Raw genomic sequence first — 26673 nt, 5'->3', positions numbered from 1 at the left:
CACCTAGCCTAATTTCCCCTAGATTGTTTTGTAGGCGGGGTGCTAAGGCCAACAGAGCAACATCCATGCCCTCTGGCAGTTTGCTGCTTACATGGCAGACTTCTGTTTCTTTTTAATCTTTTTGTAAACAAACAATGTATAGCTTCCAAATATGTTTACAACTTTAATCTCGTAGATAGTCAGTGATTGTATTCATAGCTCCAGCTATGAATTTGACAGTGGTCACAGATTGCGGCTTGACTCAAGTACTTCATCAAACTCCGTCTCTGCTACACTTACCTGTTTGTGTTCTGTCGTCATTCTGGCAGAGTGAGCAGCTGGTAGAGCTGCTTTTGAACACCATCATGCTGTCTGTGCCTCTGGCGGGCAGCCGCAAGCAGAACTTCCTCAGCTTCTCTCACGGAGAGTACTTCTACAGCCTCTTCCAGATGACGCTCAATGCAGAGCTGCTCAGCAACCTGGATACCACCGTAACGCTGCTCATGAAAGCCGCCACCCAAAACCCTAGCATGGTGAGTAGTAGTGGTCTCATCTAATAAATTATTTAGAATCAAACCTTCGTTCAAATATCAGGGATTGGGTTGAAAGCAAAATACACATTTCCATGACCTACCAAGAAAATGGACAAAGTATATCTCTCTCTTAGCAAGATGACCAAAAAGTGTTGTAGAATACATTTGTACATTTCTTTGGTGTCCTTGCAACAGGTTAGCGTGCTGCTGAACGGCATGCTGGACCACAGTTTCCGGGAGCGCTCGATGAGGAATAGCCAGGGCAGTCGGCTGGTGGAGTGGATACTGCAGAGGTGGGAGCTGCTGAGGCCGTGGTGGGGCAACAACGCCTCCACGTCAGAAAGTAAAACCGCCACCCTCACATTGCTCTCCAAGGTTCTACAGGTGCAGCATAGCCAGATATAAATGCTTCTTTTCATCTTTTTAAACATGTTTTCATTGTATTTTTGTACCCAGGTTTTACCTTGTGTTTAACCTATATGAGTTTATCTAACTGTTCATTCTAACTATATGTATATCTAATTCTGTGCAGATTGATTCATCTGTGTGCTCCAATGCCGGCCACCAAGCATTCCAACTGGTGTTCTCCACGTTCACTACTCTCATCGTTGACATGGCCCTGCCGTTGAATCTCAAGGTAAAGCATTAAGGTCGTTTTAATCAATTTCATCTTCCTGATTTTTTTTCTTGGTATCTAAAATGTTTGTTTTTTTAAAGCCCTATTTTATAAGGTATGTTCACTGAAAACTGAGTTGCTGGGGATGGGAGAAGGGTCATTTGGTAGCTGTGGATAATTAACTGGCTGTGGTAGCATGGATGGCCAGGTTGGGAACATAAGCCACACTACAATACTAAGTCCTTAATCTTGTTAACAAGTGCTATGGGATTGACTCATAGTCATGGAAAACTGTCTTACCTTTAGTTAAGGGAAGAGGAAAAATGTTAATCACTGTTTTGAGTGAACTATCGCTTTAACCCCACCACTCTTCAGAGCCAGGCACTGATCATGCTGCCATTCTTCACCACCCTGCCGGAGGAGCCCCTGGCCCAGCTGCAGACGTCCCTGGAGGCACTGGTGGCATCCCACTTCCCGATGCAGTCAGACGAGTTCCCCCGTGGCTCCCTGCACCGCAACAACTACATGGACTGTCTTCGAAAGGTAAGGTCAACCAGACCTGGGTTCAAAAATAGTATTTAGGGTATTTCCATTACTTTCAAAGACATTTGGAAGTATGTATTTCAATATTATTTATTTGAAAATACAAGTAGTTGAATATTGGAATGTATTTGTAAAACACAAATACTCAAACACACTCCCATGCATTTCACCTAGGTATTTAAAAATAGTATTTAACATAAGTATTAAAAATACTTTAAAATACTTCCAATAGAAGTAGTTGATTCGGGACACATTATTTGAACATACTCACTACACAGAATTTTTTTAATTTTTTTAAATAAATACTCAAATACACCTGTATTTGAGCTCTGGTCTGCCATCAACTTTAATAGTTAAGTCCTAAGTCCCTCCAACATTGTTCTTACACCAGTCCACTTTAAATCCATAAGGGGGTGGAGAAGTGGACACTTCGGTAGACCAGTAGTGTTCTAATGGCTCAGGTGGTGGGCGCATAGTTCTTGCAACATCCGGGTTCTGGGTTTGATTCCCGCCACATATATTTAATGATATCTTGAATTATTCTTGTACATTATCATGAATGTCACTCCTTTTCAGTTTTTGGATGCCCTAGAACTCTCTCAAAGTCCTCTTCTGCTGAAATTAATGGCCAGAGTTCTGTGCCGCGATACCAAGCACATTATGGAGGACTTGTTCCAAACGTGTTTCCAGAGAATTGCTAGACGGTGAGTGAGGCACTTATTTCCCCCACCGTGTTTAGATCAGTGTTGGTTTCTCCAAGTGTAAGGTGGATTGAAAACTGTTTTGTGTGTGAGCAGGTCCAGTGGTGAGCGAATGGTGCAGCTGTTATGTGCCGTGTACAAGACCATCCAGCAGGGTGACGTGCCTGTCCCCTCCATGCTCCAAGCCATGCTGGAGAGAGTGCTGCTACCATTAGCCTCTTACTGCAGCCCAAAAGCCCTGGCTGAATTCTTCAGCGCTAACGTCGGTGACATCATGGCGGCGCTGCTCGCTCGCTTTACCAAGGTCTGTTGGTTGCTTTCTTGTTATCTGTATTTAATATTCTGCAGTCTTTTACCGTGGTGGAACATTAATGACAAGTGTAAAGAGCTTTGGCTTTTGTGGAATCTACAAGGTTCATTGCTTTAATCTGTTATATGACGGGACGTGTGCTTTACTGAAAAAGTCTGAACATTTTAAAATAACATAGAACTTTATCCAACTTAGTGTTTTGGTGTAGATCTGCTGTCACGTGTAAGGCTTGAAATGTTATTTGACTTATTAGCCTAATTAGAAAATGTATTTTGTTTTTGCAGATCAACTTAATGCTAACTTAGCTTTTTCTAATGTTCTCATAGAGTTGAAAAACATTTAAACCAGTTGAAAAAAAATATTTCTTTTTTTTTCCAGTCCAACGAAGCGGCTTATGAGGCCCAGTTGATTAAGAAGAATGGCTGCTACAAACTGATGGAGTTGCTCTACTCTCGTCTGCCTAAAGAGGAGGTTTATTCCAAAGACTCTCAGATCAACCAGGCCTACTGTGGAACCACAGTCATAACAGAAGGCAACGAGCTGTCAAAGACTCTCATCAAGTAAGTCCACCGATAAGTTTTATCTTTTTAAAGGTGCCATCCATAAAATGTTCCAATATAGCCATACATTTAAATATATATTCACCCCTAACTTTGTCAAGGGGTAAAAAAATAAATAAAATGCTACTCAATCAATTTCTCCAGTCGTCTAGTTTAATCTGTTTGTGTTGCTAAATCCAGTTGTAATTTCCCTTTAGGTCATGCTTTGAAGCCTTCACGGAGAACATGACAGGAGAAACTCAGCTCTTGGAGATCAGGAGGCAGTACCATTGTGCTGGGTATAACTGTGCCATCGCAGTCATCAGCTGTAGCTTCAACGAGACCAAGTTCTACCAAGGCTTCCTCTTCACAGAGAAACCTGAGAAGGTGATACAAAGTCGCCTGGTCCCAGATCTGTTTGTGCTGTATTGCCAACTCCTATTGTCATGCCATACTAAAGGGTTAATTCAACCAAACTGCATTGCAGATTTTATCCAGTTGTATATTTTAAGCAGTAAGGCCCGAGGGTGTGTGGTTTTATGGCCAATAAACCACAGCTAAGGGCTGTTTGTCAGCACGACGCAACGTGGAGTGCCTGGACACAGCCCTTAGCCGTGGTATATTGGCCATATATTATAAACCCACGAGGTGCCTTATTGCTGTTATAAACTGGTTACCAATGTAATTAGAGCAGTAAAAATAAGTGTTTTGTCATACCCGTGGTATACGGTCTGATATACCACAGATATAATCAGCTTTCAGGGCTCGAACCACCCAGTTTATAATACAAGTTATACCATGGCATTGTTGAATACTTGTTTCTGATTGGCATGAAGGGCATTCTAGAGTGTGCATTATAATATATACACTCAGTTTATAAAAACATATAAACTATGTACTTTTTTCTTGTGGTGAAATAAAATTGCTAAATGGTATGGGTATAGAAGTACCAGGCTCATCTCACATGATCAATTCTACAATACAAATCAATAATGTATGTTCTTCTGTTCTTTCCCCCAGAATCAATTAATATTCGAGAATCTCATTGATACCCAAAGGACGTACAGATTCCCCATTGAAATTGAGGTATATTGGTTTTTTTTTCTCCCACTGATGAGATGACATCAGTGAGTAATCCGAGTGATGTCAGTAATCTGAGCATAGCCTTCTCATTCTCCCTATAGGTTCCTATGGAGAGGAAGAAGAAATACGTCATGATTCGGAAAGAAGTGAGCGAGGAGAACGGAGGTAGGATGAATCTGCATCTCCACCTGACATTCAGTTGAGGTTCCTTAGTATACTTCACGTTACATTGTTGGAAGTAACAGTTGTCTCTATATTTAACCTTTCTATCCGTGTTGTCTCTGCCCATCAGAGGAGCCAGTATACCTCTCCTCTCAGTCCTACATGGCTGACAGCAGTCTGAGTGAGGAGATGAGTCAGTTTGACTTCTCAACCGGAGTCCAGAGCTTCTCCTACAATTCTCAGAATCCTGCGGGGCAAAGTCGCACAGTCAGGAAGCGGGTCAGTCCGACCGCTGTCTCTCTCCATGCCTCAGGGTTGCTTTTACATGGGTTAGAGTTAGAGTATCCATGGGAGAGACTCTTGTCCCATCCCCTAACAGGCCCCTTACCTTTATTATACACATTGCATAAGTACATATACAATATTTAAGATATCCTAAAGATATACTGAGTCAATACTTAGTGGAAGCACCTTTAGCAGAAGGAACAGCTGTGTGTCTCTTTGGATATAAATATACACAAAGAGCCTATAAACTAATTTGCACTGTTGTATCTTTTTATTGGTAACTGTTTTTGGAATTACCTCAGGAGAGAGCCGAGACCATTTCGGCTCAGGAGGAGACGGTGGACCTGGAGATGGATGAACTGAACCAACACGAGTGCATGGCGGCCATGACGTCTCTGGTGGGCCACATGCAGAGGAACAACATCACTCCCAGAGTTGAACAGGTCTGCTCCATGCCACTGCTCCATTCCACACTGACCACTTAGCCCCTAAACCCCTGGCACTCTTGTAGATCTGAGAGGATTTGATAGATAGAAGCATTATTATGGCTTAATCTTGCCCTCTGGTCGGCTTTTTGCAATATTGATTCCACATATCCAGCCCTCATCAGATCTACAGGGAGTAGGGGCTAGGGAGTAGGGGCTAGGGAGTAGGGGCTAGGGAGTAGGGGCTAGGGAGTAGGGGCTAGGGGTGGATTTGGAATTCTGCACAAGTCTGTCTATTGCAGTTGGAGAAAGGTTGATAGTATATTTTGGGGATTGGGACCCATTCCAACATGTTGTCTTGTCTTCTGTGTGGTCTAGGGAGGCGTACCCAGTGAACTCCCACCCTGGATGAAGTTCCTGCAAGGAAAGTTGGCAAATCCAGCCACACCGCTAAATATCCGACTTTTCATCGCAAAGCTGATCATCAACACAGAGGAGGTGAGGCTACCCATCCTCTAACAACATCTGCCAACAATATATTTTCTCCCTGAGTTTACCCTTCATCGTTCCCATTTTTCCCATTTGTATTTCAAATCAAGATTGGCAGGTGTGGTTCCAACATACTGTTCCTGATATTTCTGATGGTTCTGACGCTGTTGTTCTGCAGGTTTTCCGTCCATACGCCAGGCTGTGGCTGGGGCCGCTCATACAGCTGGTGGTCTCTGGGAACAACGGGGGTGAAGGGATCCACTTCATGGTGGTGGACATAGTGGTCACAGTGCTCTCCTGGATTGGCCTGGCCACCCCCAAGGTTCTTTCCCGTGTCTTCTTTTCACCCCTTTTCTCATTGAGCTACACTCTATATACAAACATATGTGGACACCCCTTCCAATTATTCTGCTACAGTTGCAAAAAAAAGTATGTGAACCCTTTGGAATTACCTGGATTTCTGCATAAATTGGTCATCAAATTTGATCTGATCTTCATCTAAGTCACAACAATAGACACACACAGTTTGCTTTAACTATTAACACACAAACAATTATACATTTTCATGTCTTTATTGAACACACCATGTAAACATTCACAGTGCAGGGTGGGAAAATTATGGGAAACCTTGGATTTAATAACTGGTTGACCCTCCTTTGGCAGCAATAACCTCAACCAAATGTTTTCTGTAATTTTGGACCATTCCTTTTTACAAAACTGTTTCAGTTTAGCAATATTTCTTCTGTTGAAGACATTCTGTTGTTGATTTACTTCTGTGTTTTGGGTCATTGTCCTGTTGCATCACCCAACCTCTGAGCTTCAATTGGCGGACAGATAGCGTAACATTCTCCTGCAAAATGTCGACAAACTTGGGAATTAATTTTTCTGTCGATGATAGCCAGCTGTCCAGGCCCTGAGGCAGCAAAGCAGCCCCAAACCATGATGCTCCCTCCACCATACTTTACAGTGGGGATGAGGTTTTGATGTTGGTGTGCTGTGCCTTTTTTTCTCCACACTTAGTGTTGTGTGTTCCTTCCAAACAACTCAACTGTAGTTTCATCTGTCCACAGAATATTTTGCCAGTAGCGCTGTGGAACATCCAGGTGTACTTTTACAAACTTCAGACATGCAGCAATGTTTTTGGACAGCAGTGGCTTCTTCCGTGGTGTCCTATGAACACCATTCTTATTTAGTGTTTTACGTATTGTAGACTCGTCAACAGAGATGTTTGCATGTTCCAGAGATTTCTTTAGCTGAAATTCTCGGATTCTTCTTATCCTCATTGAGAATTCTGCACTGTGCTCTTGCAGAATTGCCACTCCTAGGGAGAGTAGCAACAGAGCTGAACTTTCTCCATTTATAGACAATTTGTCTCACCGTGGACTGATGAACATCAAGGCTTTTAGAGATACTTTTGTAACTCTTTCCAGCTTGATGCAAGTCAACAATTCTTAATCTTAGGTCTTCTGAGATCTTTTGTTCAAGGCATGGTTCACATCAGGCAATGCATCCTGTGAATAGCAAACTCACATTTTGTGAGTGTCTTTTATAGGGCCAGGCAGCTTTAACCAACATCTCCAATCTCATCTCAGCATGTGTTTACTGTGAACACTGAGGCTGTACCAGCTTTAAGTTACAATTTTAACAGTGGCCAAGTAGGCTTTTGTTTTCTGTTTGATCATAATGTAGGCCCACCAGAGTGGCCTACAATAAAAACAACTATGGAGAAAATGCATCTCATAACAATTTAAGCTGGAAATAGCTGTTCTATCATTCAGCCTACAGTATCAGCCAATGTGTGGTGTTCAATGTAGGCCGACATTCCATGAGACTTTTGACAAAAAAGCATACAGTACAGGGCTTAACCTGTTTATCCACTTGCCCTTCAGACAAGGAGGTGACTGGAAATGTTGTTGTGTTTTGATGCTAGAAACCACTTTATAAAATAAAATGCATTATTATGCCCATACCATTATTACAGAGAATCAGACACATTATCCTACATTATCCTTCTGCCTATTGGGTACCTATTCAAGCCTATCTCAAAATACAACTCTGCCCCTTTAAGACAAAAAAACCCTATACCTGACTCTCATTTCAAAGATAAATGTACACGTTTTGTGCTCTTGTAGGAAGCAATCACTCCCCTATTGCTGACTACACATTATCTATAACTAGGCTATTAACTCACTGGGTATACATGCATCTCTTGGTTTGATCTCAAAACAAGCACATCTACTCATGACCCTGGCTGTAAACAAGCACATCTACTCATGACCACGGCTGTAAACAAGCACATCTACTCATGACCACGGCTGTAAACAAGCACATCTACTCATGACCACGGCTGTAAACAAGCACATCTACTCATGACCACGGCTGTAAACAAGCACATCTACTCATGACCACGGCTGTAAACAAGCACATCTACTCATGACCACAGCTGTAAACAAGCACATCTACTCATGACCACAGCTGTAAACACAGTCCAGTTCAAAGTTAATGGCACAGATTCATATGGCAATGGTCTATTTGCATATAGGCATTCTGCAGCTCTGATTGGTTATGCCGCACCGGTCTGTGTAGAGTACGGGCTGAGTCGTGCACAATAGAATCCTACTTCGACGCGTTCTACCTACAACATCTCTTGCATAGTTAGTTTTGTTTCGGTATGTTGCATTGAAAGTGTCTATTGTATTGATTCGCTCACAATTGCCACAGTAAAGGGAAACGTTGAAATGGGTTAACTAACAGGGAAAAGTCTAGAAAGTTGAGTGAAGTTCAATCTCGTGTTTCTACGTGGGCTGATATTTCTTCTGAGCTCTGTGCGGTGTTCCCAGCGCGGCAGTCTTGGGCTACTGCACGCTAATGCTCAGCTTAGAGGGAACATTGACCTCAACGCCATCAAACACCTTTGGGATGAATTGGAATGCGAGCCAGGCCTAATCGCCCAACATCAGTGCCCCGACCTCACTAATGCTCTTGTGGCTGAATGGAAGCAAGTCCCCGCAGCAATGTTCCAACATCTAGTGGAAAACCTTCCCAGAAGAGTGGAGGCTGTTATAGCAGCAGAATATGGACCAACTCCATATTAATGACCATGATATTGGAATGAGATGTTCGATGAGCAGTTGTCCACATACTTTTGGTCATGTAGTGTACTTCCAATACAGTATTGTTTCTCCTACTATGATTTTGCCCCCCCATGGGGGAAGTGTTGCATTACAGTCTTTTTTTTTGTTGGTATCCCAGGGCAACACCAGAGATGAAGTCCTGGCCAATCGTCTGCTGGAGTTCCTGATGAGGAACAGCTTCCACCCCAAGAGACCCGTCTTCAGACACAACCTGGAGATCATTCGCACTGTGGTGGAGTGCTGGAAGGACTGTCTGGACGTGCCCTACAAGTGAGAATGACCCTAGTACAAACATTTCATTTCATTTCCTTTCCCACTGATTTCCCCAAGCTTTTGAAAACCTTCTCAAAAAAGTGAACTATCCTTTTAATATCAACATGTGTCCTCTTTCTTCTTTGTTGCGCAGCCTGATCTATGAGCGTTTCTGCGGCACAGACCCAAACAGTAAAGATAACTCAGTAGGACTTCAGCTGCTGGGCATCATTCTGGCCAACAGCCTCCCTGCCTATGATGCCAGGAAGTGTGATATCGAGTACGACAGGTAAATGGGCAACCTGTGTGTCTGTCTGTCGAGAAAGTAAACGAATGCATCAGCTGATTAGATTGATGATGAGCATGATTGTGGTTATGATGATGAAGATTATTATGATGAAGTTGATGATGATGATTATGGTTATGATGATGATGATAGTGGTTATGATGATGAGCATGATTGTGGTGATGATGATGAAGAAGAGTATTATGGTGGTGGTGATGGTGATGATTGTGGTGATGATGATGATGATGAGCATGATTGTGGTTATGATGATGGTGGTGGTGGTGATGATGATGATGATGATGATGACTATTAGTATTATTAGTAGTAGTATTATGGCATTATTTACCTTACTATTGTTGACCTTATTTTACCTGGTAAATGTGATTGAAAACCCATTCCTCCATTGTGAGTGTTGCATTGAATGAGGGTACTGAGTGTTTCAGTGAATAAGGCCTGACTATGTGAAATGTGTTGCAGGTATATCCAGTCCCTGACCAACAACCTGGCCTTCACCAGATATAAGGAGGTCTACTCTGCAGCCGCTGAGATCATCGGTCTTATCTTGAAGAACATGACTGAAAAGGACAGTGTACGTTAACTTGTCCTCTTGATAATCCTAAACCCAAATGATGGACTTTATTGACTTTTTATTTGAACATGATTCCGCGTGTTTTTTCTTTCTTTCAGCAACCTGATGCGTCGCTGCTCAGTCTCACTGTAAATGAATTAAAAGATCTGAAGAAAAAAGACCTGGATGACAAATTCATTATCTGCTTGAGCAAAGTTTCCAAACACTTCCCTCCCTTTATGGACCGGTAAGAGTAGTGTTTTTATCTTGTAACTTCCTGAAACACCATGATCTAGTAAGCTAGTTCAGCCCAGGTCCAAAACTGAAGTAAATAATTTAGCTAATTCACTGGATACAAAATTAACTGGGCTAAGAGTGAAGCTGCACTCCTTCACTGTCGTACATTTCCGACTTACTTCGATAATGCTCCTTTTGTTAGGAAATGGTAAAGATTACAAATATTTGTAGATAAACATCGGGTCACCTCGATTAGAATGGATTCTGGAGGAAAACTTCCTGGCTGGTTTGCTCTAATCATATCTGGGAAATTTACCCAGTTATTTTGATACGCAAGGCTACTTTCTAAATACACAAAGCAGCTTTATAAGAGTTTGTAAACATTTTTGCTGTACTGTTTACACCTGTTTACACCTGACTTAAAATAATGTGTGTTTGTGTGTGCGCGCACACTTGTGTGTCTATATTAGGTTTGTCAACGTAGTGTCCTACCTGCTGCCGAAGCTGCACGGCATGTTGAAGACCCACTGTCTGGAGTGTGTTTTCAGCCGGGCCGAAGTCATCCCAGACATCTACCTGCTGCTGAAGACCAAGGGATTCGACCAGATCATGGCCCACAGGTTTGCCCCCTACACACACACACACACATATATGAGGCCTGGACTAAAAAGCATGGTCAATTGGAGAATCTCCAGTGTAATGGCTTTTTAGTCCAGGACCAGCCTTAATCAGTGTCAGACATAAACTCCGGTAGAAACCACATGACGTTGTTGCCGTTCTCCTAGGGATGAGGTGAGACAGAGAGTGTGTCTGGACATCATCCACAAGATCCTGGCCAAGCTGAAGCCAGCGGAGCTCCAGGAGGTCCTGGGAGCCGTCACAGCATTCATCTCCCACCCCTCGCCGGCCTGCAGAGAGAGGATGTACGACATCCTCATGTGGATTCAGGATAACTACAGGTTGGTACAGTGCTCATTTTAGGACAGCCTCGCCGCATTGATTCAATCACCATGCCTCACGCTTACATAACAAAGGTTTAGTTCCTGTTTGGGCCCCACCACTATGCCTCCTATAATTGCTCTAATGTTGATGCTCAGGAAATTACAGACAGAATGATTGTGAAAGGCTAACGAAGTCATTTGTTTTCAGTGATGTAGAGAGTCAGTCTGACAGTGTTTCGGTGGAAGTGTTCAACGAGGCAAAGGAAACCCTGCTTCAGGGACTTACCGATGGAAACCAGGGGCTGCAGTAAGTACTTATCTTACATGTGGCATAAAAGTAATTTCTCACAAAGTAGTGTCTGTAGCATTCTGCCTCCCCTCAATCTGCAGGCTGTACGTGCGTAACTTCTGGAGCCACGAGAAGCGCCTGCCCAAAGCCACCCTGGAGCGCATGCTGGTGTTGCTGCACTCTCTATACTCTAGTCGCATCGAGGAACACTTCCTCAGTCTGGCCACTAACCTGCTCCTGGAGATGACCAGCCAGAGTCCAGACTACACACGCAACATGTTTGAGTACCCGCTGTCCGAGTGCAAGTTCCAGGTCAGGAGACTGTGACCACCGTAGAAATCAAATCATTTATTTCTAGATCATTCTTTCAAGAAGTTATTTTTAGAACATTCTATTTCTATGAAGTGACTAATATAGGCTTCAGCCTGCAAAGAATGCACATTTTGATAGATGTACTTTAACAAAACAATGTGACAGAAAAGTACATTCAAATGTATCTTTTCAGGTTTATAACATTTAAATGTGAATTCCACACATGATCACGAGAGACACAGACATCTACTACTGTGGGGAAATCTGCAATAAGACTGTAGAGCAAAGTGTTTTGATGACGTTTTCTCTCTCTTCAAGGACTATGTGATTGACTCGAACTGGCGTCTCAGGAGCACCGTCCTAACCCCGATGTTTGTGGAAACTCAAGCCACACAGGGAGCCACGCAGGGCCTGGAGAGCTCCACGTCTCAACCAGGGACCGTGAGGAACCAGCTCCGAGCAACTCAAGGCTCACTGGAGTTCAGCCAGACACAAGCTCCAGGTATGTACGTCCCCTTTCCTTCAAAAAGCCTTTGAAACTGAGATATTCAGTTGGTTGGGGTATGGGTGTGAGTTAGCTATGACTAACTAATTGTTAGCTATACATTTGAGTTAACTCTTTAATAGTGTTTAGCATGCTTGTGTTTTTTGTGTGGTTACGTGCGTTTTACATTGTTTTGTTTCCCTGTATTTCAGGCCGGCGCTCCGCCTATAACTGGTTGACCGGCAGCAGCGTGGACACCCTGGCTGAGTACTCGCTGTCCTCTGAGTCCCTTTCCGCTCTACTCGTGTTCGACAAGAAGAAGCCGGCTGCTTGGAGGCCCACCGGGGACGGCTTTGGCACCAGGCGCCTCGCCTCGCCTTCTGACGAGGGTGACAGCCGCAGCAAAGGCTAGTCTCTCAAGTTTCATACCACCATTTGTTGTTATTCCTTTTGTTTTAAAAATGATAACACAATAGTCTCAGAATGAACATGGACCAGGACATAAAGAATAAGAAACAGATTTTTTATTTGTTTTCATTGCAAAGAAAACATTTTTCTCCAAATGTTTTCCGTTGTGTGCACTTATGGATACTGTATGTCTATCAGCTGTCAATGTCCTGTTTGTCTGCTTCCCTTCAACAGCTCAGAGTGAACAACGCGCCGACATCCTGAGGCTGAGGAGACGCTTCCTCAAGGACCAAGAGAAAGTCAGCTTGGGCTTCGCCAAGAAGGAAATACGCCACCAAAGACAGGAGAAGGCAAGCGTCAAGAAAACCCCTTTTTAAGTGAAGGAGTTATACACAGAGTGTACAAAACACTAGGACCCCCCCCCCCCCCCCCCTTGCCTTCAGAACAGCCTAAATTCATCGGGGAATGGACTCTACAAGGTGTCAAACACATTCCACAGGGTTGCTTGCCCATGTTGACCTGAATGTTTCCCACAGTTGTGTCAAGTTGCCTGGATGTGTTTTGGGTGATGGACCATTCTTGATACACATGGGGAAACTGTTGAGCGTGAGAAACTCCGTAGCGTTGCACTCAAACCAGTGCGCCTGGCACCTACTACCATACCCTGTTCAAAGGCACTTAAATATTTTGTCTTGCCATTCACCCTCTGAATCTCACATAATCCATGTCTCGTGGCTTAAAAATGCTTCTTTAACCTGTCTTAACTGTCTTTAACGTCTCTTCATCTACACTGATTTTGATGTGGATTTAACAGGTGACCTCAATAAGTGATTATAGCTATTACCTGGTTTCATCTGGTCAGCCTGAAAGAGCAGGTGTTCCTAATGTTTTGTACACTCAGTGTAGATCAAATCCATATTTGTTCTGTATTTGTAGTTATCTGCATTTCAATCTTTTTTTGCTTGAGTTTTATGCTGCCATTTTGTCTTCTAACTGGCCGGGTTATGGGTTAACGTAGGACAAGATGGCCGACCAGAGGTTAAGAAAGGAGGCCCAGGTCACTCTGTACCGCAGCTACAGATCCGGAGACTTGCCTGATATCCAGATCCAGCACAGTAGCCTCATCGCTCCCCTGCAGGCTCTGGCACAGGTCTGTCCCACCTCTGGATGGCCACCCCACTGTTACGTCACTTTCATTTACTATACTCACTTTACTTTGGTTTAACATTTCACTTTGGGTAGTAAAAAGTAGTGCTCTGTGTTGTGGGAGAGCAGATCACACATTTCCATCTCATCATTGCTGGACTCAAGTTCTCCTCTACTTCATTTTATTCTAAATGTCTTTCCCCAGAGAGATCCCACTCTGGCCAAGCAGCTGTTCAGCTCTCTGTTTGCTGGTGTCCTGCAAGAAATGGACGGCTTGGAGAAGTCTAATGAGGAGAAGAAGAGGATCAAGGAGGAGCTACTGAGGGATATGAACGGGTTCCTAAGCAAGAGTACCCTTTACTTTCCTCCTTTTGTTGCATGTGTGCAGGTTTGAGACTTCTCACGTTTTTTTCACTGTGTAGAGGATGGTTCAGTTGTTTTAGGTCAGTTATTTTGGTATTATTGTGGAATATTTCTCATATGTTGGCATCTGCATTTGTAACACATGAATCTTTGCCATCTCTGCTACAGTTGAAGTTGGACGTTTACATACCCTAAGATTGGAGTCATTAAAACTTGTTTTTCAACCACACCACAAATGTCTTGTTAACAAACCTATAGTTTTGGCAAGTCGGTTAGGACATCCACTTTGTGCATGACACAAGTAATTTTTCCAACAATTGTTTACAGACAGATTATTTAACAATTCCAGTGGGTCAGAAGTTTACATACACTAAGTTGACTGTGCCTTTAACCAGCTTGGAAAATTACAGAAAACGATGTCATGGCTTTAGAAGCTTCTGATAGGCTAATTGACATTATTTGAGTCAATTGGAGGTGTACCTGAGAGTGTATTTCAAGGCCTACCTTCAAAACTCAGTGCCTCTTTGCTTGACATCATGGGAAAATCAAAAGAAATCAGTCAAGACCTAAAAAAAAAATGGTGGACCTCCACAAGTCTGGTTCATCCTTGAGAGCAATTTCCAAACGCCTGAAGGTACCACGTTCATCTGTACTAACAATAGCACGCAAGTATAAACACCATGGGACCACGCAGCCGTCATACCGTTCAGGAAGTAGACACATTCTGTGCAAATCAATCCCAGAACAACAGCAAAAGACCTTGTGAAGATGCTGGAGGAAACGGGTGCAAAATATCTGTATCCACAGTAAAACAAGTCCTACATCGACACAACCTGAAAGGCCGCTCAGCAAGGAAGAAGCCACTGCTCCAAACCCGCCATAAAAAAAGCCAGACTACGGTTTGCAACTGCACATGGGGACAAAGATCATACTTTTTGGAGAAATGTCCTCAGGTCTGATGAAACAAAAATATAACTGTTTGACCATAATGACCATCATTATGTTTAGAGGAAAAAGGGGGAGGCTTGCAAGCTGAGGGAACACCATCACAACCGTGAAGCACAGGGGTGGCAGCATCATGTTACGGGGGTGCTTTGCTGCAGGAGGGACTGATGCACTTCACAAAATAGATGGCACCATGAGGCAGGAAAATGATGTGGATATATTGAAGCAACATCACAAGACATCAGTCAGGAAGTTAAAGCTTGGTCGCAAATGGGTCTTCCAAATGAACAATGACCTTAAGCACATCTCCAATGTTGTGACAAAATGGCTTAAGGACAACAAAGTCAAGGTATTGGAGTGGCCATCACAAAGCCTTGACCTCAATGCTATAGAAAATGTGAGGGCAGAACTGAAAATGCGTGTGCGAGCAAAGAGGCCTACAAACCTGACTCAGTTACACCAGCTCTGTCAGGAGGAATGGGCCAAAATTCACCCAACTTATTGAGGGAAGTATGTGGAAGGCTACCCGAAACGTTTGACCCAAGTTAAACAATTTAAAGCCAATGCTACCAAGTACTAATTGCGTGTATGTAAACATGTGACCCACTGGGAATGTGATGAAAGAAATAAAAGCTGAAATAAATCATTCTCTCTACTATTATTCTGACATTTCACATTTTTAAAATAAAGTGGTGATCCTAACTGACCTAAGACAGGGAATTTTTACTAGGATTACATTTCTGGAATCGTGAATCTGAGTTTAAATGTATTTGGCTATGGTGTATGTGAACTTCCGACTTCAACTGTATGCTGTGGGCGTGCATGTATTATTCATTGCATACAGTAAGAAAAAATGTGATGCATTCACAGAAATACCCAGTGAACAAGATGATTTGCAAGATGACTGGTGTGTGTGTTTGCAGGACATGAGCTACCAGCACAAGGATCTGCTCCAGATGCAGCCTGCAGCAGTGAGCTCCAGCTGCCTGGCCAGCCTCCAGCAGCCCACTGGCATCCTGTTGCTGGAGGAGGGCTTGGTCCAGGGCTGCAGCCCCGAAGAGCCCCCTGCCAAACGGGCCCGCGGCGGACGCAAAGAGGTCCCTCCAGACACAGAGAAATGGATTCATCTGGCAAAGTATGTAACGGTAGTTTGAGGATCTAATAAAAAGGAATCATAATTATAGGTTGGATTTATTTCTGCAGAGCCCTTTTTCAAGTGCTAAACATGCTTTAGCTGTACACACACACACACACACACACCTCATCTAATACAGTACTATACATTTGAATTTGATGTGGTATTGTTTTTCCTTTTTATCTCCTCCAGACTCTACAGATCTCTAGGCGACTACGATGTCGTTCGGGGGATCTTTGGCGGCAAGATTGGGACCAAGTCCATCACATGCACTGCTCTGCAAGCGGAAGCCAGCAGCAACTATGCTGAGGCAGTGAGGCTCTACAACGAGGTAATGCATTGAGAATTCAATTCAATTGCCTCATTGAGATGTGATTATTTGTGCAAGTACATGTGTATAAAAGGAATACAGATACAACACCGACATCCAACAAATCAATGTTTTTAAGTTTGCTGGTCCTGGAGTAGATGGTACTCCTGTTACTCTATCACCCCATAGTGTATTATAAGACTTATAAGCATTCATAACAGCATTCATAACAGCTCACCGCTCCTTATAACAGTCATCGTAACTGCATTAAAGGTTATACATGCAGTCATATTGCATTACACACAGGTGGTTTATAAAAAGTGTTACCAAATGTAACACCTTTTAACGTTGATGCTCACGTTGATGTTCCTCAACGCGGCAGGCGCTCAACACGGAGTGGAGTGACGGCGAGCCCACGGACACAGAGAAGGACTTCTGGGAAATGGCGGCCCTGGAGGCATACAGCCACCTGACAGAGTGGAAGTCTCTGCAGTACTGCTCTATCGTCAACATCGACCACGAACAGCCAGTCAACCTGGACAAGATGTGGGCAGAACCCTTCTATCAGGTAATCCCATCCCACAGAGTTGGATAGAGGGCTTGCCACAAAGCCTGCATGAGTTGTGCCATTGAAGCCTTTCACCATTTTTAAAGTAGCCAACTGGGTGGGACTTCCTATGGGGTAAGGAGGGATCATAGAATAAATGACAAGCCACAAAATTAGGTATTTGCTTTTATTTAGTCTATTTATAGTATGTATGTACTATATCAAAGCTATCTACAGTAGCAGTTTGCTTTTGTCTTGCACGATGGATTGGATTCATGAATGTGTGTGTTGGGTTTTGACTTGCACGATGGCTTGTAGTCATGAATGTGTGTGTGTTGGGTTTTGACTTGCACGATGGATTGTATTCAGGAATGTGTGTGTTGGTGTCACAATAATTTTCAATCCCAATGATGATAACTAAACAATTATTTAAGCTTTGACCAATCCCCGAGGTTTGTAAGACCCTGGGTTTAATAATAATTAGGCAAAGGTTGGTTCTTTATTCACGAGAATGTTCTGAAGTCCATAATACAAAGACATGTCATTTTATAACTCTCACCCCCCTACCTACTTACACGCACACACCGACACACAAACAGTACGGGGATTACACGCACAGACACACAAACAGTAGGTGGGATGTATCTTTCCCCACAGTTCACATTCCTCGTTTACCGTTCCCTCCCTCCCGAGATTAGAGGGACCTTGACAGCGTCTCTTTCCTGTCGTAAGTTTTTCAAAGTTCCAACCAGGTCAGGTCATGTATAGTTTAATTGTCCTCTGTGTTTTCTTAGTCACACACACATTTCTCTCCCTTACTTGTCTCGACCAAACCTTATTGGACTTTAGTCTAATTATTCTTTATACATTTTACATGTCTAATAATTACGTTAGTCTAATTATTCTTATACGTGTTACATAATCTAATAATTATGTTTCAAGGTGGAATTCTTTAGTCATTACCTTACACATATAAATTCCCTTATCAGTTGGCTTTTGACTTGCACGATGGATTGTATTCATGAATGTGTGTGTTGGCTTTTGACAGGAAACATACCTGCAGTATATGATGCGCAGTATGTTGAAGCAGCTGCAGCTGGGGGAGAGGGACCAGGCTCTGCTCAGCTTCGTGGACAGTGCCATGAAGGTGGAAGAGCGCAAGGCCCTGCTGGAGAGCCACTACAGCCAGGAACTCAGCCTGCTCTACATCCTGCAGGAGGACTATGACCGCGCCAAGTATTACGCCAACAACTGCTTGCAGGTCTTCATGCAGGTCAGTGGCACCACAAGATGACAGATACTGCTACTGTAGTTACTGCTAGTGTGCGAGGGGGGGAGGATTGTAGGAAACATGGTTAATGTCGATGGAGTAGTGCAGACAAAGTCAGTTGTCATTTAAATATGGAGGTGCCTGATCACACTCAATCACTCACTCACTTGTTCATTTCCTCTCTCATGTCTCTGTGAAGAACTACTCTAGTGTGGACTCTCTGCTGAACCGCAGCCGGTTGACCATTCTGCAGTCGGTGCAGGCGTTGACAGAGATCCAGGACTTCCTCCAGTTCATCACTGGAGAGGGTGAGTGCCCCCCAATCGTGCTAATTTTGATCTGAGGCACCATATCATCTTGCTATTTCATGACCAACTGGGGTTCGAACCCGGGTCACCGGTGTCCACTGAGCTATCTCGCTGTTTTGATTCACCATAATATCCTGCATAGGTGACAAAATATATGTTCTATGTATCTCTTTTTGTCGTAGTTTCCATTAACTCCCTACAAAACCTCATTAGACGATGGATTGACCGCTACCCTGACGCCAAAATGGATCCAATGAATGTATGGGATGATATCATTACGTCTCGGTAAGAGGTTGTTTCTTTTTTGAAGAAGAAGAAAATTTGTCTATATAATGCTGGGTGTGTGGTTTCTTTGTACTGTCAAAATATCCCCTTCTACCTGCCCATGGTCCAGATGTTTCTTTCTGGACAAGATATGCGAGAAGCTCAGCAACCAGGCCACTAGTGACACCATGGAGGTGGACGGGGCAGAGCTGGACCAAGCCCAGGACCTCGACACTATCGTCAAGGACTGCAAGTTTAGCATGAAGCTATGCATGGCTGACAGCGCTTGGAAACAGGTGAGATCTTAGTCTGTCTCCCGATGCTCTCCAGAACCGAGGGGCTCCTGCTCACAGCCGAGGCCATGTGTTTTTGTTTGATCATTGTCCATTGTGGATGTCCTCCGTGGCCACACAGGAAGTGACACATTGCACCTTTTTAAAATGCTTTGTCATTCCAGAGCAACTTCCCTGTAGCCACCAAGCTGCTGAAGGAGCTCCACCGAGAGGCCAAGACTCAGAGAGGCTCGCTGCTGCGTTGGGTCCACAGCTTCAGTCGCTTCAGCCACAAACGCAGCCTGGGTCAGGGGCCCGTGGAGCAGATCGCCACCATGCTGAAGGCTATCCCACTGCTGGGTAAGATCATGGATACTTGGAGGTTTGTTATGGCCAGTTATGGACTGTCCTGGGATCAATAGGGTCCAAACCATTTGCCTGAGTTTGATTAAGCTCCTCAAGTGTTGTAAAAAGGACTACATAAATCTTCATTTTATTCAGTGAGCAAGTTTGTTAAGAAAAATGGGTGCATGTTGCCTCAACGTGATGTGGTGCAGCCCTTACGTTCAGTCTTGTCCTCTATAGATGACCTTCAGGCCGAGTGCCAGAGTGCCAGCGGCCATGTTTTCAGAGACCAGAGGATCCTGTTGGGAACGTCCTACCACATCATGGCCTCGGCTGTGAGCAGGAGCCCCTCAGTTCTGGAGAGCATCGGGAGAGAGAAGGCAGACAGAGTTCTGCAGCTAGCTGGGTCTTCCTCAACAGCTAGTCAGCAGAAGGTATACAATTATGGGGCATCGTTTGTAACCTGCTGTATTTTTTTCCAAAATATGAATTCCGTGCCACATCAGAAAATGTCTATCCCTTTGTGCAGGCGGTGGTAGGGCTGCAGATGCGAGCTCTGGAGTTGTTCAGTGGTGCCGTGAGGAGGGCGGATGAGGAAGTCCAGTCCTACACTCAGGAGTGTTTAGACACCAGCGGCATCGTCGAGGCCTACATGGCTCTGGCCAACTTCTGTGACCAAAGATTGCGTGAAGAGGAGCAAAGCAGTAACAGTGAGTCCCTCCAGCACCTCTGACTTTAGCCCTAGTTTCCTGGAAAGATGAGTGTATCACTATGTACGATTTGGTCCCTGGTTAGATGTAATTGTTATGCTGAGTTTTGTTAAGCATCAGACAGTATCAGTTGTCATTGTATAATGTCTTTAGTAGATTCCAGCTGAAATAGGACTGACATTTAGTTAGGGAAACCAACTATTAGACACAGTAATGTACCCTTATTGCTGTTTAGGCAGTGACTAATCATCTAATCACTACTAACGTGTCTATCTGGATGTTGTCTTGTAGTTAGTGATTTCCCTGAGCTGGCCACCCTGCCTGTTCACGTGGTAGAGAGCATGCTCAAAGCCCTGAAGCTGAACTCAGAAGAGGCCCGGCTCAGGTTCCCCCGTCTCCTGCAGATCATCGAGCTCTACCCTGCTGAGACTCTGGACCTCATGGCCAAAGAGGTAGGGAGCCTACCAGGGTCTGGGTCCATTCCATTTCCATAAGAAAGCTTTTCCTCAAAATACTATAGCTTTGTTTAGAATTAGCAGCTCAAAGTTCCCATGTTGTGGTTGACAGATGGTGACCGTGCCCTGCTGGCTGTTGATTGGCTGGATCAGTCAGATGATGGCCTTGTTGGACAAGCCCGAGGCTGTGGCGGTGCAGCATATGATTGGTCAGATTGCAGAGTGCTACCCCCAGGCGCTGGTCTACCCCTACATGATCAGCAGTGAGAGCTACCACTTTGAGGACTCGGCCAGTGGACACAAACACCAGGAGTTTGTCAACAGGTACTGTGCTGCTTCTACCCTGGCAGTCTACTCAGCTCGCCAAAAGACCATGGACGCTGAATTTTGAATCATACTATCACATAGTAACAAATTGTGTTACTAGAGATGGATCCAGTATCAAGCAATGCTGAACAGTTCAGTGTTCACTACAGTGTATTTTATTCCGCTTTATGTTACAGTCCACTATTTACCTGTATGGAATTTATTCAAAAATGACATCTGCTCATAACCTAGCCTATTCCTTTGGGATTCATTGAAACAAGCACCACTAGGAATAATTGGTATTTCATACTAACTGTATAATAACTGCTACGGGTGATGTGTGTGTTGGACAGGCTCAAGTCCCTATTGGATAAAGGCGGTGCTGTGCGGGACTTTGTTGATGCCCTCCAGCAGCTAACAAACCCTGAGATGCTTTTCAAGGTGGTTGATGATTACAACATTGAAACAAGTGAACCATTTTCTTATTGCGGTCATCAGTGGTTGTTGATTATTCTCAGTTCATTTTGAGGTGTAGATTCTGATAACATTTTCATGTGATTGTCACAGGATTGGTGGGACGATGTAAAAACTGAATGTGAGAAAACGAGTTTCGATAAGAAGAGGATGAGGAACATGTATGAAGAAATGTATTCTTCCCTCTGCGATCAGAAGTCACAAGGCCTTGGCGCATTCCGCAAGAAGTTTATACAGGTTGGCATCTTCACATATCATAAAAACACTTCTCATATACAGTGCATTCGGAAATAATTCAGACCCTTTTTCCACATTTTGTTATGTTACAGCCTTATTCTAATTATTATATATTTTTATTCTCATCAACCTACATAGATATACCCCATAGAAATGTTTCAAAATGTATTATAAATATTTTTAAAAACAGATACCTCAGTATTCAGACCCTTTGCTATGAGACTCAAAATTGAGCTTGGGTGTATCCTGTTTCCATTGATCACCCTTGAGATGTTTCACAACTGTGGGAAGCATTGGAGTCAACATGGGCCAGCATCCCTGTAGAACACTTTCGACACCTGAGGCTGTTCTGAGTGCAAAAGGTATTAGGAAGGTGTTCCTAATGTTTTGTATACTCAGCGTATATCATATATGTTATTATATTCCACTGAAATCACTCATTTCGGTGCATTCTAGAAATTTGCCAAGGAAGTGGAGAAGTGGTTGGGCCGTGGTGGTGCCAAGCTTTTTGAGAAGCGGAGAGACAAGGCCTTCCTGAGGCAGGTGGACACAGACCTGATCAGCTCCATGTGCAAGTCCCGGAAAGAGCCAGGGAACCTGAAGGAATACTCCCCCTGGCTGAGCGGCTTCAAAGCCGACTCACTCCGGAACGAGCTGGAAGTCCCAGGTCAGTAGGGATGCAACGTTTCTCATGTCAAGTTCTACGCAGGTGATGCCATTTTGCTTTCCAGCCGTCACTTTATGTATAATATATGATCACCAATAGTATGTGATTTATCTCCTCTTGTCTTTTAGGGCAATATAACAGCAGATCCAAACCTTTGCCAGAGTATCATGCAAAAATTACAGGATTTGATGAAAGGGTATGATCCAAAGCTGTTATTTCCACTTCCTGTTGTTCTCTTGACCATCACTTTAGCCTCTATTTCAATTGAATATGTTGCTGTTTGCAACCCTGAATGTTACTTCGGGGCATGGATATAATGGATATAATCTAGGGGAAATAGTAGTAGCACTTCATTTAACTTGTGTGTGTGTCTGCGTTCATCCGTCCCCAGGTAAAGGTGATGAACTCCATCCGGCGGCCCAAGCGTCTGATCGTGCGCGGGGACGACGAGCGGGAGTACCCATTTTTGGTGAAGGGCGGAGAGGACCTCCGTCAGGACCAGCGCATCGAACAGCTCTTCACCGTCATGAACATCATCCTGGCCCAGAATACCACCTGCGCCCACAGCAGCATGCAGCTCCGAACCTACCAGGTGGTGCCCATAACCACCAGGTAGCTTTTCATTTTATTTAAAGTGTTTTCCCGACCCAGTCCTCAGGGCCAAAATACTAAATCCATCACTAGCACAAGTGATTCCACTACAAATCATCATTGTGTAAATGTGGCAGTTTAAAATTAACAGCTGGTATTGTAGTGTCAGGGGGTCATGAAGTTATTTTCTGTTTACCAAGCAGACAGCTCCTGTACTTTTCAGTATGTTTTTGATGTATCCTTACAGAATTGGACTGATTGAGTGGATGGAGAATACCTGTACACTAAAAGACCTGCTGCTCCGCACCAGGACTGAGGAGGAGCAGCAGACTCTAACTAGGTACAGTAGTAGCAGATATGCCAAAAACATAGAATCTACAACTGATCTCACTGACGATCTAGACAAAACAAATGTATCCTTTTGTCTTTGTTCACTGTAGACCGAAAGAAGTCTATGAAAACTGGCTCACCAAAGTCACCAAGTCAGATGCTTGTCAAATACAAGGTATCGGACGCTATGCTGAGTCTTACAAGTAAGTCAACTGAACTGTGTGTTATACTTAAACATAATAAACTCACTGACCCTGTTATTATGCATTTATCTAGTAAATATGTATCCTGGGTGTTGTGCTGTAATAAATCCTATTTATGCCTTTTTTTTTAATAACCGTTCCAGATAATTTTCCATTTAAATGTATTTATGCCATCTATCACAGGATGGCAAATCGCAATGAAACAGTTAATAATTTCATGAAGATGGAACAGCTTGTACCGGGCGATCTGCTGAGGTGGGTTTCTAATTTCTATAATGACCTACTTTGTGTATAGATGCAGCTATCAAGTCGTTACCTTTAGTAAACAAACCTTTCCTTCCTCATTTTCTTGAAGAAATCCCTGATCTGACATGGCCGGATTGGTGAAAGCTGTTTGTGATAGAACGGTTTACACCTATCAATTTGTTTTTGATCAGTGCTTACTTTAAGAAAGAAAGGGATGAAGGATGTTTTATTAACAGGGCCCAAAGCATTGATCCTATCAAATATCATTAGAGCACACTGAAGTGGAGCAGTCTTCAGTCCAATACCGAGGGACAATCCATGTCATGAAGTTTCTGTACGCGTAATAGCAGATTAATCCAGCGTGTGCCGGCCATACATTCTTCTGCAAATTCAAAAAGGGCTGTTGTCAATCTTTTTTCCAGGAGAGCGTTTGTCCGGATGAGCACCACCCCCGAAGCCTTCCTCTCTCTGCGCTCCCACTTCACTAGCTCCCATGCTTTGCTCTGTATCAGCCAATGGCTCCTGGGCATCGGCGACCGTCACCTCTCCAACTTCATGATCAACATGGAGACCGGTGGTATGATCGGAATCGACTTTGGCCACGCCTTTGGTTCTGCCACACAGGTGGGCACCCCTGACGTTTTTTTTTGAGGGCAGGGATAGTGTTGAGCAGTGTTTATTAATTCTGCCACATTTGTGTCTTTGTACTACACACGTGATTTAAACCATCAAAGCAATTTATGAGTTGATCATTTGAATCAACTGTACAGTGGTAGGACAAAATAAATATTTTCACCCATTTGGGCTTCCAGGATTAAGACTAACTGGTGTAGTGGATAGTGCGGCCTCGTGAGTTGAAAGTGCAAGCAGCTATTTATTACATTGGGTATATAAGCGTAGTTTCTTTTTGAATGATATTTGTACAAGTTCACATCTCTACCCCTAAGAAAATCTGGATAAATATTTTTTTCTTGCACAGTTCCTCCCCGTGCCAGAGCTGATGCCATTCCGCTTGACGAGGCAGTTTGTGAATCTGATGCAACCTATGAAACAGTCGGGCCTGATCCAGAGTGTGATGGTGCATTCGTTGAGAGCCTACAGGGCCAACCCTGAGCTGCTGCTCAACACCATGGATGTGTTTGTCAAGGAGCCATCTCTGGACTGGAAGGTAGTAGTGCACGAGGTCTAGAGTACTTTAATACGATGTGTGTACATTATGACAATGTTACTAACTGGTTTTCACTAACCCTCAGAACTTTGAGCTGAAACAGCTGAAGAAGGGAGGCACTTGGACTGAGAGCGTCAACATAAAAGAAATTAACTGGTACCCTCTACAGAAAGTCAACTTTGCCAGAAGAAAACTAGAAGGAGCAAACCCTGCCACCATAACCAGGTAGGCAATATTTCCTCAGTGGATAACTTTAATTTATTTTTTTGTGTCCAGGGAGTTTTGAATTGGGTTTTCACAAAGTCAGGGTGTTAACTTGTGTATATGTCTTAAGAGCTCGATTCAATCATATCCGCATTGCAGTATCTCTGTTTTGACCATGGTGAAGAGATCAGCGCAAAGTAAATGAGAACTTTGACCGGGATTCAGATTAACGACAATTATTTCCCTTTAAAGGCAATTTCCCCGACCTTTACGGAGATAAATTTGCTGTGAACTCCACGGATGTTGGCTAAAGCAGAAATCCCTGATCAGTTAATCGCAGTGCACTAGTAATTTATTAGCGCTTGTTTGAATCCCGGCCTTAGTAAACATTTCTATGGTAGGATGGCTGAATCTGGCCCTTAGTCTCTCTTGTTTGTTTTTAGTGAGGAGCTGAAGCTGGGCTTTGAGAAGGACTCTGCTTTCAAGGCCATGCAGTCTGTGGCATTGGGAAATGAGGAGCATAATGTGCGTGCCCGGCTGGGGCCCGACAGCCTGTCGGTAGAGAGCCAGGTGGACTGTCTTTTGGACCAGGCCATGGACCCCAACATTCTGGGGAGGGTCTGGGTGGGCTGGGAGCCCTGGATCTGAAATGCACACATCTCTCCCAATGAGGCCCCTCCGAGACACAACTTAACTATGTTTGAATACTTTAAAAACACACCCTTCCTTGAAGTAATCGCTGATTCAACAAAAATGTTTTGCATGTCAGCAATCAAGTTTAATATCACTTTCTAAATACATAAATACAGCCGGTATGACGCCTGTTGTGTCATACGAAGCAAAAAGGCATGAAACCCGGCTGTACTGCTGTATTTTGAAAGTTATATATCTTAAACGTAATTGCTGACATTTTGGGACTACATCAACAATGGAATAATGAAACAAATACCAAATTATAATTTTAGGGTGGAATTTTCCTTTAAGGAGCAGAGATTTCTTCAAGGGAACGAGGAAGCATGCGTTCCTATAGTATTCAAACAGGACCAATGGACTGTTGCCCACGATATAGTGATGTTGTTCCTTATAGATTATGAAGTTAGTACATGAAGCCCTGTCTTCAGTCTTTTTATGATTGTTTAAAAAAAATGCTTAAATGAATTCTAACACACTCAAATTAGACACTTCATTGTTTAACTGTCTTTTTGTTTGTTTGGAAGGCACTGCATGGCGAATCATTGAATAAAACAGCAGTCCTTCGCTGTGCATTTGCAAGGTTGTCGTCATTATAGCTCAGCCAAAAGATAAGACGTGTCCATGTTTATTGATCACAGACAACCATAGAAAGAGTTAGGTCAACACATAATGGGGGTCCATAAGTTAGTACGTTTTCCCATGACAGTTTGTAGATGCATTTTCCAGTTCATGGTCCTGTGCTACTGATCATTTACTGTCATAACAGTACAGTAATTTGACACAAACACTGGAAAAATGACATGGTGTATTCAGTAAGGTGAAATGTTGCAGATAACTATAGTCGTAACATGATTTCACGTTTCTATACATGAATCATAACTGCTATACAAAGCATATCTATCGGAACG

The 26673-nt window shown here is 43.5% G+C and overlaps 1 protein-coding gene across 1 annotated transcript in view; it reads left to right on the top strand.

The window, feature by feature from the left end:
* The window catches only part of prkdc (protein kinase, DNA-activated, catalytic subunit), a 43564-nt gene extending 17229 nt beyond the window's left edge, over window positions 1-26335 (top strand). Inside the window, exons 36-86 of the mRNA XM_021620207.2 lie at window positions 309-512; window positions 708-896; window positions 1045-1149; window positions 1504-1671; window positions 2248-2375; window positions 2469-2676; window positions 3061-3242; window positions 3440-3608; window positions 4242-4307; window positions 4406-4469; window positions 4597-4745; window positions 5054-5194; window positions 5555-5674; window positions 5844-5987; window positions 8918-9069; window positions 9206-9340; window positions 9815-9926; window positions 10025-10152; window positions 10613-10762; window positions 10928-11101; window positions 11292-11390; window positions 11474-11684; window positions 12003-12186; window positions 12381-12575; window positions 12811-12926; window positions 13595-13726; window positions 13928-14110; window positions 15954-16165; window positions 16358-16496; window positions 16858-17043; window positions 18071-18295; window positions 18492-18600; window positions 18783-18885; window positions 18995-19160; window positions 19322-19496; window positions 19722-19915; window positions 20011-20191; window positions 20483-20643; window positions 20759-20970; window positions 21306-21393; window positions 21520-21663; window positions 22120-22330; window positions 22459-22526; window positions 22722-22942; window positions 23169-23261; window positions 23362-23454; window positions 23638-23709; window positions 24123-24324; window positions 24680-24868; window positions 24954-25093; window positions 25516-26335. Coding sequence (XP_021475882.2) covers window positions 309-512; window positions 708-896; window positions 1045-1149; window positions 1504-1671; window positions 2248-2375; window positions 2469-2676; window positions 3061-3242; window positions 3440-3608; window positions 4242-4307; window positions 4406-4469; window positions 4597-4745; window positions 5054-5194; window positions 5555-5674; window positions 5844-5987; window positions 8918-9069; window positions 9206-9340; window positions 9815-9926; window positions 10025-10152; window positions 10613-10762; window positions 10928-11101; window positions 11292-11390; window positions 11474-11684; window positions 12003-12186; window positions 12381-12575; window positions 12811-12926; window positions 13595-13726; window positions 13928-14110; window positions 15954-16165; window positions 16358-16496; window positions 16858-17043; window positions 18071-18295; window positions 18492-18600; window positions 18783-18885; window positions 18995-19160; window positions 19322-19496; window positions 19722-19915; window positions 20011-20191; window positions 20483-20643; window positions 20759-20970; window positions 21306-21393; window positions 21520-21663; window positions 22120-22330; window positions 22459-22526; window positions 22722-22942; window positions 23169-23261; window positions 23362-23454; window positions 23638-23709; window positions 24123-24324; window positions 24680-24868; window positions 24954-25093; window positions 25516-25720 — 7797 coding nt within the window. The 3' untranslated portion in view covers window positions 25721-26335. The remainder of the gene's footprint in view (window positions 1-308; window positions 513-707; window positions 897-1044; window positions 1150-1503; window positions 1672-2247; window positions 2376-2468; window positions 2677-3060; window positions 3243-3439; window positions 3609-4241; window positions 4308-4405; window positions 4470-4596; window positions 4746-5053; window positions 5195-5554; window positions 5675-5843; window positions 5988-8917; window positions 9070-9205; window positions 9341-9814; window positions 9927-10024; window positions 10153-10612; window positions 10763-10927; window positions 11102-11291; window positions 11391-11473; window positions 11685-12002; window positions 12187-12380; window positions 12576-12810; window positions 12927-13594; window positions 13727-13927; window positions 14111-15953; window positions 16166-16357; window positions 16497-16857; window positions 17044-18070; window positions 18296-18491; window positions 18601-18782; window positions 18886-18994; window positions 19161-19321; window positions 19497-19721; window positions 19916-20010; window positions 20192-20482; window positions 20644-20758; window positions 20971-21305; window positions 21394-21519; window positions 21664-22119; window positions 22331-22458; window positions 22527-22721; window positions 22943-23168; window positions 23262-23361; window positions 23455-23637; window positions 23710-24122; window positions 24325-24679; window positions 24869-24953; window positions 25094-25515) is intronic.
* Window positions 26336-26673: the final 338 nt, after the last annotated feature.

This window comes from Oncorhynchus mykiss, chromosome 11, assembly GCF_013265735.2.
Source record: "Oncorhynchus mykiss isolate Arlee chromosome 11, USDA_OmykA_1.1, whole genome shotgun sequence".
NCBI lineage: Eukaryota > Metazoa > Chordata > Actinopteri > Salmoniformes > Salmonidae > Oncorhynchus > Oncorhynchus mykiss.
The sequence above is the reverse complement of the archived record's forward strand: the minus strand, read 5'-3'. Positions and strand labels throughout refer to the sequence as shown.